General features: G+C 36.3%; 1 protein-coding gene across 7 annotated transcripts in view; it reads left to right on the top strand.

Moving 5' to 3' along the window:
• SBF2 (SET binding factor 2) overlaps positions 1-21,591 on the top strand; it is a 519,656-nt gene that overhangs the window by 232,952 nt on the left and 265,113 nt on the right. For 5 of the 7 annotated variants that reach the window (XM_049890356.1, XM_049890355.1, XM_049890357.1 and 2 more), the window contains 3 exons: positions 2,952-3,070; positions 3,997-4,134; positions 21,003-21,125. In XM_049890356.1, coding sequence (XP_049746313.1) covers positions 3,011-3,070; positions 3,997-4,134; positions 21,003-21,125 — 321 coding nt within the window. In that variant the 5' untranslated portion in view covers positions 2,952-3,010. The remainder of the gene's footprint in view (positions 1-2,951; positions 3,071-3,996; positions 4,135-21,002; positions 21,126-21,591) is intronic. The other 2 variants (XM_049890360.1, XM_049890354.1) reach the window with 1 other exon arrangement.

The following is a 21,591-nucleotide window of genomic DNA, read 5'->3' as shown; positions in this document are numbered from 1 at the left end:
AAGGCCATGGTAGCTCCATAGACACATCTGAACTCCCTGAGGGACCGAATTGCTGGGCTGAGGGATGTGGGGACCATGGTCTTGGGGAACATCTAGCTCAATTGGCATAACATAGTTTATAAAGAATATGTTCTACATTCTACTTTTGTGAGTAGCGTCTGGGGTCTTAAAAGGCTGTGAGTGGCCATCTAGGATACTCTACTGGTTTCACCCTTTCGGGAGCAAGGAAGAAAACTAAAGATACAAGGAAAAGGTTAATCCAAAGGACTAATGGACCACATCTACCACGGCCTCCACCAGACTGAGTCCAGTACAGCTGGACAGTGGCTGGCTACCACCACTGACTGCTGTGACAGGGATCACAATAGAGGGTTCTGGACAGAGCTGGAGAAAAATATAGAACAAAATTCTAACTCAAAAAGAAAGACCAGACTTGGTGGCCTGACAGAGACCAGAGAAACTCTGAGAATATGGCCTCGGGGCACCCTTTCAGCTCAGTAATGAGGTCACTCCTGAGGGTCACCCTTCAGCCAAAGACTGAACAGACCCATAGAACAAAACAAGACTAAAGGGGTCCACCAGCCTTGGGGCAGGGACTGGAAGGCAAGAGGGAACAGGAAAGCTGGTAATAAGGAACCCAGGGTTGAGGAGGGAGTGTGCTGACATGTCATGGGGTTGTTAACCAGTGTCATAGAACAATGTGTGCACTGTCTGATGAGAAACTAGTTTTTTTCTGTAAACCTTCATCTAAAGTACAATTAAAAAAAAAAAGGAAAAAAATAGAACCCCCCCCCCCCGCACACAAAAAAAGATGACAGCAAAGAAAACCCTATGTAGCAGTGCTACTCTGTAACACATGGGGTTGCCTTGATCAGAATTGACTCAACAGCATTTTTTTTTTTTTTTGATACCTAGCCTAATTCAGGAAAGAAATTTGTTAAAAGAGAGTAAGTGTATTTTGAGAGATACATTTAAGTGTTGTAACCTGATAAAACTCCTTGATACTACCAAAGATTATACCTTTTGTTATCCAAGTAGCTTAAGCCAAGACTGGTTATATGTTAATATTCATTCTCATGAGAATAGCAGTTCTTTCTTACACTTTTGAGTCTCAGTACCCTTTATACTCATACAAATTTTTGAGGCCCTCAAAGCGTTTTATGTGGTTTTATCTATTGATTTACATATTAGAAATTAAACTAAAATTTCAAAAATATTTATTTAAAATAACAGTGAACAGGCTACCTTAAATAACATATTTTTATAAAAAATAACTATTTTCCAAAATAAAAAACAAAGAAAAGATTGGTATTGTTTTACATTTTTATAAAAATACTGTTGATATTTGCCTTAATAGAAGGTGGCTGGATTCTCATATCTGCTTCAGCATTCAGTCTCTTGAAATACGTTGTTTTGGTTGAAGCATATGAAGAAAATCAGGTCTCACAAATATGTTGTTGGAACAGGAAAGAGTATTTTAAAAGCCTTTTCAGGTAATCGTGGAAACTACACCAACACTTGACAAATACTTGTTCTTAAAGGTTAGTTGCAATGTGGAATCTGTAACCGTGTCAGTGAACTTTTCATACTCTGTTACATTGAAATCTATTGTTTTACTTTGCACTTTGAATGGATCTTTTATCTATGCATAATTTCAATTATCGTTCATTGGCCATTTGGCAACTATAGGTTCAATGATTTATGCAGACCTTAATAAATGTCGGCATATTTTATTATGTAATATTAAAAAAAAAATCACATTAGTTAACATTACCATATTGCTCATCAGAAAATCATGAAATATTGCAAAGCCATCAGGCTCATAGTGGTGCTTGAAAGCTCAAATTTTATCATTGGTAACAAATACTCTAAGATCTTTATCTCGAAATGATACTTATTTTGAAAAATGCCTGCCAGATACATAAGTCTGTATATTTTGTTTGTCAGTTATTCTTCGAAGTAAAAAATGATGTTCTTTGAAAAAAAGCAAATAGTTCAGCTCACAGTTTAAACAATTGCACAAGTGTCTTCCTCAAGGCAACCATCATATTTCCACATGCAATAAAAGTGCTTTATATGTCGTTACTATTTTGAAACACAGATTATTTAAACAAGATTCTGTACTTGAGGGTCAAGTTAATGTTTATTGCTTCATCAAGAGCCTTCTTAAGTGAAACTGACTTTAAAAAATTGAACTGCAAATGCACAGCTTTGGAGAGCACAGCTACTACTGGTTTGGACCTACTGCTTTGATTCCCTTTAAGACACCAGCAGCTTTACCCACCATAGCCATCAATGTAAATCAGTGTAAATGTTCACAAAATGAAAACGTCAACTAATGTCTGAGTATTATTATCAAAAAAGTTTTGACCTGAGGACTGCCGTGATTCTGCGCAGTTCTGGAGGGGGCTGGGGGAGCTTATGGTGGTCACAAATATGCCTAAGTCATAATGCCATGAAACTTAGTATATAAAATGGATTGTTAAAACAGAAATGTACACCTGAAGAGAAAGAAATACAAGTCAGCTTTTCTGTATCAGATTAGTAGATTAGATAAGAAGTTCCAAGGAAGTATGTAGGAGGAAGAGATTATTATTATTTTGTTCACTTATTGTAGTAAAAATATGTAACAGTTGTTTTGGAGCACAGGAGGGGAACTACCTGTTTCTTTGGTTTGGAGGGGATAGAGAAACCAGTGAGTTTGAGAGTGGCTTCATAGGATAAATGAGCACTTAAGTGATCAATAAATATTTGTTGAATAAATTACTATTGTAAAACAAAAATCTAGTAGAAATGTTTTCATTTACCAAATAAGGTGTCTAAATTTTTCATGTTATTTCTTCATGTATTTCTTATGATGTCTTAAGGAAATGCATCTGGAAGAATTTGTCAAGTTTGTAGAGAAGCTGTGAACGTAACTAACATCCAGATCTTTTCTGATGTCTCTCTAGGCTGACATAAGGGGGAAATGAGGCAATGAAAGAAGGGACAGGTTTTCGAAAAGGTTGATATGGAAGGGAAAAGCAAGTGTAAAAGAGATGGTGATAGATACCTCAGCTGGATTGAAAGGGTTAGTAATCATAATAGCTAACATTTGCAGACAACTATGTGCCAAGGGCTGTTTTGAGCACTTTGCATGTATTAGCATATATAAGCTTCCCTGATAAGCTGTCCCTACTATCAGATAGGTACTAATATTCTCCTTTTTATACCTGAGGAAACAGAGGCACTAGGAGCTAAATAAATTACTTAGGATTACAGTTATTAAGCAGGGTAAACCACAACCAAACCAAACCCAGTGCCGTCGAGTCGATTCCGACTCATAGTGACACTATAGGACAGAGTAGAACTTCCCCATAGAGTTTCCAAGGAGCGCCTGGTGCATTCGAACTGTTGACCTCTCGATTAGCAGTCATAGCACTTAACCACTACACCACCAGGGTTTCCATTAAGCAGGGTAGCAGAAGGTAATTTGGCATAGAGGGCTGCTATATTGGTGAGCGCGTTTCTATTTCTGTTCTATTTCTCTGCGCAATACTGCGAATCAGGGTATCTTTTTTATTGCACTGATGAAGATTCTTAGATTCATAAGGAATATTTTAAACAATTCTGTTTTCCATCAGGTGATAGATAACCTTGCATTTTATCTTCAACCTATTTCATATCATGATTTGTTCTCCTTGTGAGAGGAGAAGTCCTTCGTTTTGGTGCTATGTTCCTTTGTATGACAACCTAAGTCTCAGAATGAGTGGCATCTGTGGAGAATCTCAACTGTCCTCATAAACCGTATATGCACATCATTGAAAGTGCTTGGCTTCAGGAATTTCTACGTGAATTTTTTTTTTTTTTTAATGTTGACTGAAGTAGTGTACCACATCAACTGGAATTTTTTTTTAATGGAATATTTAACATTTTTCAGAGATAAATGAATAATGAATTTTGATTATACTTCCAATACATGATAATTTTTTTTTGTTTTTTTCCTATTCCACTTAGTTTTGTCAGCCTGGCGGGTGGCAGCTGTCCAGAGAGAGGAAGCAGCCAACGTTCTTTGTGGTAGTCCTGACAGATATTGACTCGGATCGTCATTACTGCTCATGCCTAACCTTCTATGAGGCAGAGATCAATCTCCAGGTACGACTACTTTTCTAGCCTAAGTACAGTCAAAGGGACAACATTTAGGAATCTTTTTGTTTTTAATGCTGTATTTGTTTTTTGTTAGAACTGCAGGTTTGAGTTTTATGGACTACTTTACAAAGTGTGAAATATTATAATGTTGGAAAGGAGGGCCACCAGGTGAGGTTACTGTCCAGGCTTAATTGTCCCCTTTTAAAATATTTATCATAATCTGAGTATTTATTTGATTTGAGTTTATTAAGAAAATTGGTTTCCTCTTGTTGTGAATGTATGATTTTTCCCTGCCCTTTCCCCACGGGATCTTTCACAGCATAGAGCATTTAATCAGAATGTATATAAATCACTGTCATAATGCTTCACTGTATTGTTTATAACCCAAATAAATATTAACTCATTATTATTAGTGGTAGTATTATTAACATGATCAGAACAAAATTCATAGATTAGAAATATAGAAATTAAAAACACTTGCTCTTTCAGAGCGGTATTGGTTGGGATTTTTAGTCTCAGACAATTGGATCTGCTTCATCTAATTTAAACAGGAAAGGATTTGTGAACAAGTTACTGAATTTCAGGGCAGGAGTGGGGAGGGAACCAATTTTGGAAACTAGGAACAACTCAGCTTGGGGCTGTACTAGTAGAAACCTCGCTTTGTCTACCTTCTACCCCTTGACACTTATGGTGCTGGATTCCAAACAGTATAGCCTTGCCCGTAGTTGCCTTAGAAAACTCTGATCTCCCATGTGAGGCCACTGTTTCAAACTGCTGAGTTCTGGTGTTAAATCTTACAATGGTTGTTTTCTTGGTGAAAGTCAGGTTACATGCAGAACCTACCCCGCTACAAGGTGGTTAGAAAGATGTGGTGGGGTTTTTTTTTGGTTTTTGCTTTCTCGACTCTGTAGTACAAGAAGGGATTGGGAGGATGCTGAGTAAGCTGATCTGCAGTGTCTCTGCTACATGCTGATGAATGGGTCTCACCACTGGGGAAAAGAATTGGCTGGCTTTCTGAAATGGCCTCATAAAAGAGCATTTACTTTTGTTTTATTTATTTATTTGTTTGTTTTTTATTGAACTCCGAGATTGGAATTTTCTGGATACAGAAATCTGATTTTGTCAACATAAGAGGAGACAAATCACCTTTCATGATGTAAATTCACGTTATCCAACTTCATTAGGGTGATGTGTTAAAACTAGCAAGCTAACTTATTAATCATAATGATATGTAAAAAGGTTACATAGATCAAAATATGCATTATCAGAACATTTTCTTTTTTATTGTCTGATCTTGTGTGGGAAGCCGTGTAAAAATCATAAGGATCTTGTCATGGAATCAAACTAAGGAATAATTGATGTCAAATGTTTAATGACTATCAGACCAACATGGCCTATTGCTTCTGTTTGAAGTTAGAGATTATATTGTCAATTGAAACAGAAAACTAGAAGTCTCTGACTATAGTTTTCTTTGCTTTGGGCAGTGCTTGGGTAGAATTGCCAACAAATGGCTTGCCAAATCCTCATTTCGATCAATTCAGTCTAAATAAGTTAAAGATCGTTTTCCAGCCTGAGAGTCACTCTGTCTCATTTAGGTGGCCTTTCATTACGTGTTGATCTTCAGAGTTTTAAGTTAATGCTGGGTAATGTAGTATTTTCTCTAATTTCCATATTTCTGGGAGTACCTCTTCATAACTCCCAAGAATTGTTTGATGAAACTAACTGTGACTATCTAGGTTCTCCCCACCTCTGCTTCACTTCCCACCCACCCCCCGAAATAAAACTGATAGAAAAATAATGCATTAAGATAGGATAAAACCGAATCTGTTGGCATGGATTCGATTCCTACTTATAGTGACCCTATAGGACAGAGTAGAACTGTCTCATAGGGTTACCAAGGAGTGCCTGATGGATTCGAACTGCAGACCTTTTTGTTAGCAGCCAAACTCTTAACCACTACGCCACCAGGGTTTCCACAACAGTATAGCCAAAAAAAAAAAAAACCAAACCAAACCCGCTGCTGTTGAGTCAATTCCGACTCACAGCAACCCTATAGGGCAGAGTAGAACTGCCCCATAGAGTTTCCAGGGAGCGCCTGGGGGATTCGAACTGCTGACCTTTTGGTTAGCAGCCATAGCACTTAACTACTATGCCACCTATGCATAAAGAGATTCTAGGAATTCTTGGGTATTTTTTCAAACTTTTTATTTGGAAATAATTTCAAACTTACAGAAAAATTATGATAATAGTACAAAGAACATGCATATATACTTTACCCATGTTGCTTTCCCATTTTTCCCCATTTGCTTTATTTATTACAACTTACTTTTTGAACCATTTAAAGGAAAGTTGTATTCATTATCTCCCTTTATCCTAAACTCTTCATTGTGTATTTCCCACCTTCTGTTACATAAACAGTAGTTATCAACCTCAAAAAATTTAACGTTTATATGATACTTTTATGTAATCTGTCATCCATATTGCACTTTTGTCAGTTGACCTAAAAATGTCCTTTATAGTCTGCCCTCCCCCCGCCCCGCCCCCCAGTACAGAATCCAGTCTAGGATCATGTATTGCATTTAATTTTCATTTCTCTTTTTTCTCCTTCATCTCACCCTTTCTTTGTCTTTTATGACATTGACATTTTAAATAATGGAGTCCTTCCTTTGAATAGGATGTTTTTTATTTAGTTCCAAAGGTGTCCTTCTAGGGCATGCATGTGGGAGTACTAATGTTCATCTGCTTTTTACTGATGATGTGACTTTTGGTAACCTCGTCAGGTTTCTCCACTCTATAGTTCACTCTGTAGTTGTTACCTGTCCCTCCCCCCCTCCCCGCCCCGCCGCCCCGCCTTAGCTCTTTTTTACTTTCTGTTATCACAAGAAGATCCAGACTCATCTTGTACCTTCCCTGCCTCAGCCTTGAAATCAGCTTTTTCTCCAAGGAAACTTGGCTCCTTTGAGTTGGTAAAATATTTAGAAGCCAAGACCTGGGTTTCTGTATATTTTGAATCAATGTTTAGAAATGAGATTTTTCTTTTTAGCTCAGATATTTATCCCCATTTCCTGTTTTAAATAGACAAAAATTATAATTTATTTAGCTTTTACAATAAACTTAACAATAGTTTACAGTGCTTCATATGATTTTTTTTTCAAGGTTCTGAAAATGGAAGTAGGTTGTAAGAATTCTGGCTCTCATGTAATTGCAGTTAGGTGCTAGATACTGGTCAAAATTGGTAAAGCAGATTTTCTGTGCTGGAAACAGAAAGCTATTAATGTCCAGGTGCTTGGTCCTAAAGAGGGCACTAACAATGAAGTAGAATTTGGAAAAAATAAACAAATAAATAAAACCCAGTAGTTTTTTTTTTCTAGGTCATCAGTAAGGTGGTTCACATTCGTGGCATAAACTGTTTCACTATGTGCTTTTTTAAAAAATGTGTTTTTCTTTTATTTTTGGATCATGTCATCAGTTCAAAAATAGATATTTTAACTCTCATTTGGGGTGAATTACTTCATACCAAACATACTATGACACATTATTTGGAAGCCTGAAGAAGAAGAACCTAGGGACACACACCATCCAAAGTATAATTGTGCAACTTTAAAAATATTGGCTTTGTTATCTTCCCAAGATACAGTAACACTATCAGTAATCACAAGCAAAACTTTGGCTTTAAACTTTTGATACCATGTTTCCAGAATTATTCAACTAGGCAATGTGATCCTAGTTTTTTTTTTTTTTTTACGTAATCAGTAAAATACGATAGATATGATACTGCTTTTTATAGTCTTATCTGAAAAAAAAAAAAGACGAATTTTTCCTATAATTTTTTATTTTTAAAGTCTTTTTTTTTGTATTTAGATGAAGGTTTACAAGCACAATATTTTTAGTCTTTTAATGTGCTTATAAACCTGTGTCTAAAACAGTGATAATTGTGTAGTTCACTGTAGAGATACTTGGTATGCCAGGAAACAAAATTTCATCAAGGAAAGAGGAATAGAATGAGGATAATTTGGGAGGTAGGATGAACAATAAGGAGGGAGAATCATAGAAAGTATAAGATAATGCCTCTTCATCTCAGTATGCTTAAAATCTAGCTTGGGAGGCAGAACCAAATTTTAGTACAAAAAAAATGCCAAGGTACCATAAACCAAGTACCAATTCAATGAAATAATTAGTTATTGAAGACTGGACAGGTGGAATAAGTCTCAGAGAGGTTAAAGGACTCAGTAGACATTTAAAAAAAGGAAAGAAAATCAGAGATTTAGAGTACAGGGAAAAGAAGGGGCAATCCAGAAAAAAAGCTTACAAATAGGGAAAAAGACTTTACTGCTTATGATGTTCCAGGCACTATACTGAAAGTTTTATACAGACTTTATTCACTTTACTTGATATACACGCAGTTTATTTTTATTCTCACAAGAACACAATTCAGTAGGTATTATCCTTCTCATTTACAGATGATGGTAAATGGCTTGTTCAGAGAAATACCAATATTAAGTCAAAGAATTTGGATCTGTCTCCAAAGACTAAAACATGCATTACAAGGTGGTAAAAATTACGTCAGTGTGTTACTGGTTTAAGAGTAAGAATAAGACAAATTTGGGAACAGAAGCAGACCCTAGTGTACCTGAACATGTAACCACTACTTGTATATTTCAGCAAATGTTATTAAATAGTTGTTGAGCAGCTTTGGAAAACAAAATAAGTTTAAATACTTGTAACATTATACAACAATTAACTCCAAATGATTAAGCAATTACAAGAAAAAAACTAATAAAAATGGATTTCTAAACAGATTTCTAGATGGAAAAACTTGGATCAGTGGAGAAAATCACATACAGAACATTTGATAAATTTAACTGAAGAGCAGTCTACTCATTTTTTCTTTGTTTCTTTTTACCCTTCTGGTCATCAAAGTTAACATTGTGCTTAATAAAGAAAATTTAGAATATATTGGGAGAAGAGAAAGAGAATAGAAAAAATAATAGCTTGACACATTTTCTCCTAACAATAAGGAATATTTTGCACTAAACTCTGTATAAATATAACTAATGGCCAAATACTAAATATGTGAATGTATATATGAATCTAAATATATTTAATCAATTTCCTAATGGGCATTTACTTCCCAATTTGTCAGTCTTATGGGTATCAATATGATGAATATTTTGTTGGAAAAAGCTTGGTTTTCTTGAGGAAGGTTTGATCAGTGATAATCTACTTTAAAGTAGAAATTGGGAATAGAGAAGAAATGTGGAAAGTGGACTTTCCACTAATGTAAACAACATTAAACCAAACCCGTTGCTGTAGAGTTGATTCCAACTCATAGCGACACTGTAGGACAGAGTAGAACTGCCCCATAGTGTTTCCAAAGAGCGACTGTATACTTCAGTATATTCTAGAGACTAATCCTCAGTTAACAAAAGTCTGTTGAAAACTAGCATTAAAAAAAAAAACCCAAACCCGTTGCTGTCAGTCGATTCCGACTCATAGCAACCCTATGGGACAGAGTAGAACTGCCCCACAGTTTCCAAGGAGTGCCTGGCGGATTCAAACTGCTGACCTTTTGGTTAGCAGCTGCAGCTCTTAACCACTACACCACCAAGGTTTCTGAAAACTAGCATAAGTAACATAATTGAGAGAAAAAAAATGGGGGAACTTGTATACTCTGAGTTTACTTTATAGTTTGATACTTTGCAACACGTGCAGATATCCACATATGATTCTCTTATGGTAACCCATTATGCCTCTAATGAGTTGTATAACCTTGTCAAGTCATTTCATCTCTCTGGGCATGAGATTGCCATTTTGTATAATGAAGTAGATAAGAGTAGATTTAAAGTACCTTCTAATACTGTAAGTATTATTTTTATGATTCTATCATTTTAATGAAATCTGATTTTAAAGATATATTTTAATATTGCTCATATTAGGTATATTTAAATTTTTTTACCCAAATTATGATTCACAGAATACTGTTCTGAGTCATCTTCTAAATTAGGGACACTTTAGATGAATGTGCATCTCTAGGATTTATTCCATGATATTTGTTTGTAACCAGATGTTCTGTTTCTTTATGGAAATTCAAAGATATTTGAATATGCCGCATTACGTGATCATTAAACGTTTAGACATTCCATAAGAAAATAAAACTGAAATCTGATCTTTGTGACCAGTACATAAACTTCCCCATCAGGAATTCCAAGGAGATGTATTTTATTTGTGGGGCAGTGGTGGTGGTTCAGTGCCTTCCATGAGGGAATCCCGGGTTCGATTCTTGGCAGATGATACTCATATGAAGCTACCACCCATGTGTCATGGTGACTTGCGTATTGATATGATACTGAATAGGTTTCATTGGAGCTTTCAGACTAAAATGGATAGAAAGAAAGGTCAAATAACCTACTTCTAAAAAATTAGCCAAGGAAAACTCTATGGATTGCAGTGGTCTGGTCTGAAACCAATTATGGAGATGGTGCAGGCCTGGGCAGCATTTCATTCCATTGTGCATGGAGATGCCATGAGCCAGGGGCTGACTGTACAGCAGCTAACAACAACAACAACAATTTTGAGGTAGTTAACCATGGACTCCCAGAAGAACGAACAAATTTGTCTTGGAAGAAGTATAACCAGAATGCTCCTCAGAAGCAAGGATGACAAGACCTCATCTCACATACTTTGGACATGTTATCAGGAGCAACCAGTCCCTGGAGAAGGACATCATGCTTGGTAAAGTAGAGGGTCAGCGAAAAAGAGGAAGACCCTCGACGTGATAGACTGACACAGTGGCTGCAACAATGGGCTCAAACATAGCAATGATTGTGAGGGTGGCGCAGAACCGGACAGTGTTTCGTTCTGTTGTACATAGGGTCACTATGAGTTGGAATCGACTCGATGGCACCTAACAACAACAACCTTGTTAGGAAGAAAACAAACATGAAGTTTATCTGCCATTTCCCAGCCTCACACGAAAGTTTGTACTCATGTCTTTTCCTCAAGAGATAAGGATTAGCATAATAGTATTTCTCATAATTTTGACATTTTAAGTTGGTCGCTAAATGCTTTTAATAATTTTATAAGATATGCCAAAGAATCTTGATTACTATCTAGCACTTGAATTTATTATGTTTCAGGGATAAGTGATGAGCAGGAATATATCTCAGTGCTAGTGATCTTAGCATATATTTGTCGGTTTATGATGATTAAGTTAGCCTGATTTATTTGGAATTATATTTGGAATATAAAAGATGCGTTAAAGAAGGTATATAGTAAGAATTATTGAAATAAAATATACCAAAATTTAAAAGGATCAATAAATTACTATTATCATATCCTTCTAATATTAAAATGTATTGCATATTAATTTATCACCTAATATCAAAATAGGCAGGAAATTTTGGTTCAATATAACTAGCTAGCATTAAAAATAAGAATATACCTCTGCATTTTGTTTAAAGGTACAAAATAGCTAAAATTAGTAAGATTAAATGTGAAAGTAGGTATATATTACATTCAAGTTGGTCACAGTCCAAAGCATACTGCTTTTTTCTAAGCTCGAACTCTTTGGATGCCTTGACTTCCCTTACTGTTGAATTTCTCCTTTTTGCTTCACCTTTATCTTCTCACTGTTCTGTGTATCCTTTAAGGCCCGGTCCACTGCCATGGACCTCACTGATTTCTCAGAGTTCATAAAGCATTTTAAATATGAGTTAGAAAATGCTGCAGTATTGTTTTGCACTGATTGCTATTATTTCACCTGTGTTGGTCTTAGCACTTAAGTTAGATTGTACATTTCCTGACAGAAGGGGCAGTACCCTTTCCTTCTGTTACATCCACTACATGGCCAACCAAGTAGTAAATGTTTAAGAACTAAGCACCTACTGGTACATTACTAAGAGCCCTGATGGCACAGTGGTTAAAGTGCTTGACTGCTAAGCAAAAGATTGGTGGTTCAAACCCACTGACTCCTTGCAGAAGAATATGTGACAGTACGCTTCTGTGAAGATTACAGCCTTGGAAACCCTATGGAGTAGTTCTACTCTGTCCTATAGGTCACTATGAGTTGGAATTGATTCAATGGCAGTGGGTTTGGTTATATTACTATTTGCTTTTTAAGACTATGTAATAAAAATATGAACATTCTCGAAAATTTTTTCTCTCCATGTGTGTATTTTTATGTGCATATATATCAACTATAATCCCATGACCCAGAAGCAACTGCTAACCTTTTGAAACATAATGTTCCAGACTTCTTCTCCTCTGTATTGAAAATTAGCATGAAAAGAATTATACTATTTAATACTCATTAAATTTGTTTTGTTTGTATATTGATATATTCTCACATCTCAATATATTTATGATAATTTAAAAATTGTTTTAATAGCCATTATTTCTAAACAGACCTTGAACGGACCGGGCACTTTTGAGCTTCTTGCTGCCCTGTTTTTATATAATAGGAAAAATACTGGTTGAAAGGGGAATGGAACTCACATTTATGGAGCCTTTAATATGTATCAGGCACATTCCTTCCCTTTCCTTTCTCCCACCCACACAGGTGTTCAAACAAAAAACCTGTATTTATCCTTTCTCCTCCGTTTCTTTCATCTTTCTTTCACACCCCAGCCATCAGCAAATCACATCTACTCTGCTTTCAAAATAAATTCTCAGTTGACTTCTTTGTCTCCCCTACTACCACTCCACCATATATCTTGCATGATCTACCAAATATAGTTTTAATTTGCCTTCCTGTTTCTGCTGTTGTCTGCTTACATGCTGTTCACCATACTGCGTCAGAGTGATCTTTTATAAACGTAAATGAGATTGCTCTCCATTGCTTCCCCTGGCATTTAGGATAAAAATCTAAATCTTGCCCTCAAGGGTCTAGACAATGTAGTCCCTACCTACTTGGCCAATTCCCTCTGCTATAGCCCCCCCCCCCTACTTAGATTTCATGCATTCTGGCTATTTATTTCTTAATATATACCATCTCGTTCCTGTCTTAGGTTCTTTGCATTTGCCTGTGCCTTTTTCTGGAATGTTCTGCCCTTAAATATTCAGAAGACTAGCTGCTTTTTGTCTTTCAGATGTCAGCTCCAGTATCACCTTCTCTGAGAGAACTTCTTTGCCCAGGTTTTATTAGTCACCTCCCCACAGTCACTCTATGTTCATCTTGTCTGTCCCCATAGGACTTATCACAAACACATGATTTTTCTCATTTGTTTCCTCCTCTTTTCATTTGGTCTCTCCCACCAGAATGTATGTTTTAGGTCACCATTGTAGCCTTAGTGCCTAGCACCTAGTAGGTGCCCAATAAATATATGTTAAATGAACAAAAATATCAATCATCTTTTATAGTTTATACGCCAACCTTGTAATCTCTCTGGACCTCATTTTGCTTGTTTAGCAAATGAAAAGGTTGAATTAGATTTTTTCTAAAGTCCCTTTTAGTTTTAACAGAGTCAGACTCTGGACTCATACCTTAGTTTTATAATTTACCAGCAGTGGGCAAATTACTTAACCTCTTGGTACTTCAGTTTTCTTCTCTATAGACTTTTGTTGTTCTTAATTCCCGTGGAATTGGCCCCCAACTCATAGCGAACCTCATACACAGTGGAACAAAACACTGCCCAGCCCTGTCCCATGTTTGGTTGTCGATCAGATAATTGCCATTCATGGGGTTTTCACTGGCTAATTTTCGGAAGGAGATCACCAGTCCTTTCCTCTTAGTCTGTCTTAGTCTGGAAGTTCTGCTGAATCCTATTCAGCACCATAACATACGAGCCTCCACTGGCAAGATGAGTATTGGCTGTATGTGAGGTGCGTTAGCTGAGAATTGAACCTGGGTTTCTCACGTGGAAGGAGAGTTCTACCACTGTCACCCCTCTATTCCATTGCTGTTGCCATTGAGTCATTTCTGACTCATGGTGCTCTCATGTGTTACAGAGTAGAGCCAACCCATAGGGTTTTCTGGGCTGCAGTCTTAATGGAAGCATATCGCCAGGCCTTTATCTGCAGTACCGCTGAGTGGGTTTGAACTGCCAACCTTTAGGTTAGTAGTTGAGCACAAACTGGTCCCCCCCCCATAAAAAAAAAAGGTCATAATAATAGTACCTACTTCATAGCATTGCTGGAAGGATATGACGAGATAATGCACTTACATCAACAAGAATATTAGGACAGGACTTAGTCCAAAACACACAAAAAAATAAATGTTGGAGAGGTTGTAGAGAGATTGGAACACTTATACATTGCTGGTGGGAATGTGAAATGGTACAACTACTTTGGAAATGGATTTGTCACTTCCTTAAAAGGCTAGAAATTGAACTACCATATGATCCAGCAATCCCACTCCTTTGAATATATCCTAGAGAAATAAGAACCCTCACACGAACAGATATATGCACACCCATGTTCATTGCAGCACTGTTTATAACAGCAAAAAGATGGAGGCAACCAAGGTGCCCATCAAATTATGGTATATTCACATAATGGAATACTATGCAATGATTAAGAACAATGATGAATCCGTGAAACATTTCATAACATGAAGGAATCTGGAAGGCATTATGCTGAATGAAATTAGTCAGTTGCAAAAGGACAAATATTATATGAAACCACTATTATAAGAACTCAAGAAAAAGTTTAAACACAAAAGAAAATATTCTTTCATGGTTACCAGGGTAGGGAGGGAGAAGGGTATAATTAGTAGACAAGAACTATTTTAGGTGAAGGGAAAGACAGCACAATACAGGGGAGGTCAGCACAGCTGGGCTAAACCAAAAGCAAAGAAGTTTCCTAAATATAACCAAACGCTTCAAAGGCCAGAGTAACAGGGTTGGGGGTCTGGGGACCATGGTTTCAGGGGACATCTAGGTCAATTGGTATAACAAAATGTATTAAGAGAACTTTCTGCATCCCACTTTGGTGAGTGGCATCTGGGGTCTTAAACGCTAGTGAGCAGCCATCTAAGGTGCACCAATTGAGCTCAACCCACCTGGAGCAAAGGAGAATTAAGAACACCAAAGACACAAAATAAATATGAACCTAAGAGACAGAAAGGACCACATAAACCAGATGCTCCATCACCCTGAAATTAGAAGAACGAGATGGTGCCCAGCTACAACTGATGACTGCCTTTACAGAGAACACAACAGAGAATCCCTGATGAAGCGGAAGAACAGTGGGATGTAGACCTCACATTCTCATAAAAAGATCAGACTTAATGGTCTGATTGAGACTGGAGGGACCCCAGAGGTCATGGCCCCCGCACCCTCTGTTAGCCCAAGACTGGAACCACTCCCAAAGCCAACTCTTGAGACAGGCATTGGACTGGACTGTGGGATAGAAAATGATACTGGCGAGGAGTGAGCTGCTTGGCTCAAGTAGACACATGAGACTATGTGGGCAGCTCCCTGTCTGGACGTGAGATGAGAAGGCAGAGGGGGGCAGGAGCTGGCTGTGCTGTCACATTAGGGGGAGAGCAGCTAGGATTACATAGCAAGGTGTGTGTGTTTTTGTATGAGAGACAGTCTTGATTTGTAAACTTTCACTTAAAACGCAATTAAAAAAAAAAAAAGGAATATTAGGACAGGGACTTTATCTCTTTGGTTTGCTGCTGAATCTGCATCACCTAGTACAATGCCTGACACATAGTAGGTGCTCAATAAAGGTTTTTATTCCTTTTAGTTTTATTATGGAAATTCTCAAGCATATAGAAAAGTAAAGAGAGTGGTATAATGAACCCATTACATACTGTTGTTGTTAGTTGCCGTCAAAGTTATTCCAACTAATGGCGACCCATGTGTTACTCAGCTTTAAATATTACCAACATTTTGTTGATGTCTTAAAATCTAAATCTCTGCTTTCTTTTGGGGAGTGGGACATTGTAAAGCAAACCCTAAACACTATATCATTTCACTTATAAGTATGTTCAGTATGTATCTCTAACTGAAAAGGATTTTTTTTAACATTACCACTTTGCCATTGTAATATTTAACAAAATTTAATTTTTGATAATTCCTTAATTTCATATAATGTTCAGTCTTTACTCAGTTTTTTTATTGTCTCAAAAATGTTTTAGTTTATTCAAACCAGAATTCAGAGTCCAAACATTGCATATGATTGATACTTCTTTAATCTAAGATGTCTTAGGCTGGGTTCTCTAGAGAAGCAAAACCAGTAAAGCGTATAAATACATATAAAGAGAGATTTATATTAAGGAAATGGCTCATGCTATTGTAGAGGCTGGAATGTCTCAAGTCCTTGGGTCAGGCTGGAGGCTTTTCTTCATTCACATAGCCACAGGCTTACCAAGATTGGTAAGTCAGACAGCAGGGCTCTGGCTCACAGGCTGCAAGACCAACGAATCCCAAGATCGGCAGGCAAGATGGCAGGTAAGCTGCTAGCTCAAGTCCCAAGAACTGGAGGTCAGATGAACAGGAGTCAACTGCAGGGTCCAATGCGAGCAAAAGCCCGTGAGCCTTGCCAGAAAGTTGACTAATGTTGGATGCAGGCTACACCCCTAAGAAAACTCCCTTTCAACTGATTGGCTACACATAGAATTAGTAGAGATGGCTAAGGGAGGAGGTTTGTCTGTCCTCTGCCTCATGGGAGTCAGCCTTGCGCTGTTGATCTTGGTTCTCTTTTTTTCTTGTGGGGTTGGAGGAGGTCCGACGCTGCCCCCACGCCATTTTTATACGACAGTAAAGAAACCTTTTTAACTTGATTTAACTTATTGTGTTAAGATTCTTTGATTAGGAGACCCTTTTTCTAAGGAACATGTATTAGCTTCTAGCAGAAAGCATTATGGAAAATGCCATTTCTTGACTACATTTTTTAAAAACAACTTCCAGAGCATTTGCCACTAAAATAGGAGACCTTCTGGTTGAATATATAATAGCCCTACAGTCGAATTTGTCCTACCTTCAGAAATACTGTAGAGCCCAGGAGCTATTGAAAGCGAAAATCTGCAGGTATTCTTTTTGCTAGAGGTAAACTGAAAGACTAGTGATTTGTGAACTAAAGACTAGTGATTTGATTTTTCTGAAGGCTTGCCATTCTAAAATGTGTATTTCTCATGTATTCATTATTGTCCAGAACAATGCAAAAATGAACTGGATTTTATAATGTGTATAATATGATTAACAAATTATTTGGCAAGAAATGAGGAAGCTTTTTGGGGGAATTTTAATCCTTACGGAATTTTGCAATGACTTAGACTCCTTTATTTCCAATTCTGGAAAGTTTTAAAGTTTTTAAATTGCTTAAGTGAGTCAACTCTATATAATGATCCATTAGAGTAAATTACTTGCATTTCAAAAAGGAAATGCAGAATTGAAAATTTTTTACTTGCATAATTACATGTATTTTCCTTTTTAAACTGCTTAGAAATTTTGTAGGGAGATTTTTAGTGTGAAAATGATGTTATTGAAAGTCAACAGCACACAGTAGATGTTGGGTACAACAACTTTTAGCGGGGTAGAAGTGACAGGACTTGACAGTTGGTTTGATGTGGGAACCAAGAGTCAGGAATGCAACAAAGATGAGGTTGAGTGATGGATAGGAAAAACTTCTTAAAATTTAAACTTATTTTATATATAGCATCATCCTGTAAAATCAGCAGTCTAGTAATCTTAGCATTTTTGTCTCAGGATATCTTTGGAGGGCTGTAAAGTTTTCAGCATAGATTGATATGGTTAAAAAAACTAATTTATTCCATATTATTGAAGCCCAGGTACTGTTCTAGGTGCTGTTCTAGGGAATGTGAGCTACACAGAAGCTGGGAATCCCCCCAGCAGACGTGGTCCATAGTAATAATAGGCAGATGAAGAATTGACAAATGGGCAAGTTGTACTATATGATTATAATGTGTATAAAAGATGAGGTACACTGTAAGTCAGTGTGAGACAATTTAGTAAATGGTGTTTAAGGTAAGTTTGTATCTTTAATAGGACCTAAAAAAAAAAAAAATTTTTTTTAAAGGAGTAATCTTATTAGCTTAGAAGAAGGTTTGCAAATGAGATAAAAACTAGTGAAAATATTTCATACCACAAAATATTAAATTTCTAAGTGTTATTGTAACATTTTTTACATTCGTAGCCTGTTTGGAATTTCCTGCTCATTTTCAGGTTTCCCACATCTTTTCACATATGTGAAAATCTGTTACTGTAAAACACAAAGCCAGAATCATTATATAATTATTATACAAAAGATCCTGTAGCAGTTACATAGAATAATCAGTATTCCTCTTGTGTGATAACTTGAGCATTTATACAAAAATCCAAACACACCATTAATACTGTCTCTTAGAACAAAAACTATATTATGTAATAGTGTACAGTTTTTGCATTTTTTAAAATCATATTAGTATATTTTACTCTAAAAAGGGGAGTATGAATTTTGCTGTAAACTTGAGACATTGAACTCTGTAAGAGCTATTGGAGTTAAGCATAACATCTTATGATTTATAGCACATTTATACTGTAAGAGTCAGCATCTGTAATAAAAAGTGATGTAAATAAAAATGGAATTGTTTTTACTTGACATTGATTTGCATTGTGTTGGACCTTTTTTGTTGTTGTTAATAACTGTTCCATTTAGTAAGTGTTTAATTTAAAAAGTCTTAAGAAATGACCAAAACATTCTATTTTTTGTTTCAGTCAAAGTAGGTTAATAGTCATTTATTTGCAATGTTTATCTACTTACTCAAGCTGACTTCTAATGGCACTCTAGGGTATTTATCACAATCTCATAAAAATGTGAATAGCTTTATCTCTTCCAGGAATTTCAGTCATTCTTTTGTCATTTTGAATTTGCTAGTAATCTATGAAGAATATGATTCATTAAGTGTGGAAATCTTTGGTAGATTCATAGTCATCACTTTTTTATTATTTCTAAGGATTCCAGAAACCAACCAACCTAATTTTAGCTTTTTCTTTGTAACAAATGAAAATCTTTCAAGAGCATATGGGCCTTATTGCACATATTAAAAGTAAACAGACAGTTCCCTTTGGATATACCTCTGCATTCCACAGACATCTAGTACTTGGTTATATTGCACTGTACTAGAAACTATATGGGCTCTAAAGGAGATAGAAAATACAGTTCTTGGTCTCCATGAAAAGGGAGGAAAGACTTCCTTGGTGAAATACCCAGAAAACCATTCCAAGAAAATTTGTCTTTGCATGTATGCATTAATCAAATATTAAGTATTTACCATGGAAATGCTGGTGGCATAGTGGTTAAGTACTACGGCTGCTAACCAAAGGGTAAGCAGTTCAAATCCTCCAGGCTCTTCTTCGAAACTCTATGGGGCAGTTCTGCTCTGCCCTGTAGGGTCACTATGAGTCAGAATTGACTCAACAGCACTGGATTTTTTTAATGCACCTAGCCCTTGTTATAGGAACTGAGAGATCACCAGTGAACAAAAAAGGCAGAAATCCTGGCCTTTATACAGTGTATTCTCGTTGGGGAGACAAACAAAAACAAGGTAAGTAAAACAGATAATATGTTGGATGATGACAAGTGCTATAGAGAAAAATAAATCTGGGAAAGGGATTAGGGAATATTAGGGCATTGCGATTTCAAGAAGAGTGGCCATGCCATTTTATATAACAGGTCCTGTTTTTACACATAAGTTTTGTTTCATTTTTTAAAAAAAGGTAGGGGGGACAGTGAAAACCTAACAGAGCAGATAACACTTTAATAAATACCTAGCGAAGATGAGGGAATTAGCCATTAGGATATCTGTGGAAAGAGTATTCCAGGAAAGGGAAAAACAAGGAAGTACATAGGCCCTCAGTGGAAGGATAGGATTGTCATTGACTGAGATAAGGGACTGTGTACCACAGGAGGACTGGGGCTTGGGGAGAAAGACTAGAGCCATTTTGGGCACGTTTGAGATGATGGTTATTCATCTAAGTGGAGATGTCAAGCACACAGCTGGATATTCAAGTGTGGCACCTTGGGGGAGAGGTTTGGGAGGAGAAATAAGTAAAAGTAAATTAATTTGTTGGTGGCCAGTGCTGGGAAGTAAGAAAAAGAAAAATCAGGCAAGGAAAGGCATTTGTGAGGAAGATAAACTTTAAGCTCAGTCTGTAATTAGTGGAAAAGAAAGAGAAAGGGAGATTCTTGTCAGGCGAAATGTCTTGCAGTTTTAGAATATCATCTAGAAAGAAACCTGCATGCTTTATTACCTTACCATGTTTTAAAACTTGACATTGCATGATAATAGTATTATGGGAAAAGTAGGTACCCAGGAAATTGTTAACTCATAAATGAGAATCACCTTTTTCAAAGTTTATTTCGTTAACGAGCATTTAATCATTGAAACTTAGTTTTGTGTGTAAAAATTCTCTCTTCTCAAAATAACAACATTGTGGCTTATGAGCAAAAGGAATTTAGAGTTGATTGCGCCTCCTCCATGAGCACTGAGCATTCTGCCAACCTTAGAATCTGAAATGATTGTCAGTTTTGTTTGAAAGATTGGGACAGGCAGAAACACAGAACTGAAAATTAGTGTCTTATTTCTAAAACAGATTTTTCTTCTCTTGAAAACTGACTTTCTATAAGTGTGAGTGTCATTTTTAATTGTTTGGGTCACTGTTTAAAATAATTCGAACATGTATTATTTACCTTTGATTACTTGTACCTCACACCATAAACCTCTGGAGCTTAAGGAGCTTTTCAAAAATGAGTAAGTATTCTGTGCTTTATAATTTGTCTACTTGTCTCTTAGAGTCTTCTCAGAGTATATTCTTTATTTTTAGTTGGATATTTTGTAAATTATATTGTTTGAAGGTGTTTTAGTATGTCTGTCTTTTACGAGTTACCAACTTAGGAAATTCTATTCATTACAGCATCTCTTTTTCTAGGGAACAAAGAAGGAAGAGATTGAAGGTGAAGAGGAAGTGTCTGGTTTAATTCAGCCTGCAGAAGTGTTTGCTCCTAAAAGTCTGGTGTTGGTATCCAGATTAGATTATCCAGAAATTTTTAGGGTAAAGAACTCATAGTTGTCATTATTGTTTGTATTATTATGTGAATCTGTTTTGGGTGAACCATGGTGATGAGTTCTTTATATTTAAGATATCTTTAGATCAATTTAGGAATTCATCAATAAAATAAAATTAGTATGAGCAGAACAAAAATTTGTAATGGATTACATGACAACCTGAAGAAGTTAATATAACTATTTAAACTTCTAAGGATATAGTGTTTGTTGAAAATATGTTCCATGTTTATGGAATCCTAAATTTATGAATCCTAAAGAAATAACTTGATTGCCTATAGCAAATTTAAAATATATTATTAGTATAAAACTTAGTGTATGTTTATCCACATTCTTCTGAGTGAATAGGATGGCTATTTGAGGTTTTAAATTATTCTGATTATACTACTGCCAACATAGCTTTAAAATAACATTTAATACCAGGTATTTTCTTTTTCCAGACACTCAGAATTTTC

This window comes from Elephas maximus, chromosome 7, assembly GCF_024166365.1.
Source record: "Elephas maximus indicus isolate mEleMax1 chromosome 7, mEleMax1 primary haplotype, whole genome shotgun sequence".
NCBI lineage: Eukaryota > Metazoa > Chordata > Mammalia > Proboscidea > Elephantidae > Elephas > Elephas maximus.
This window is presented reverse-complemented; position numbering and strand designations above follow the sequence as displayed.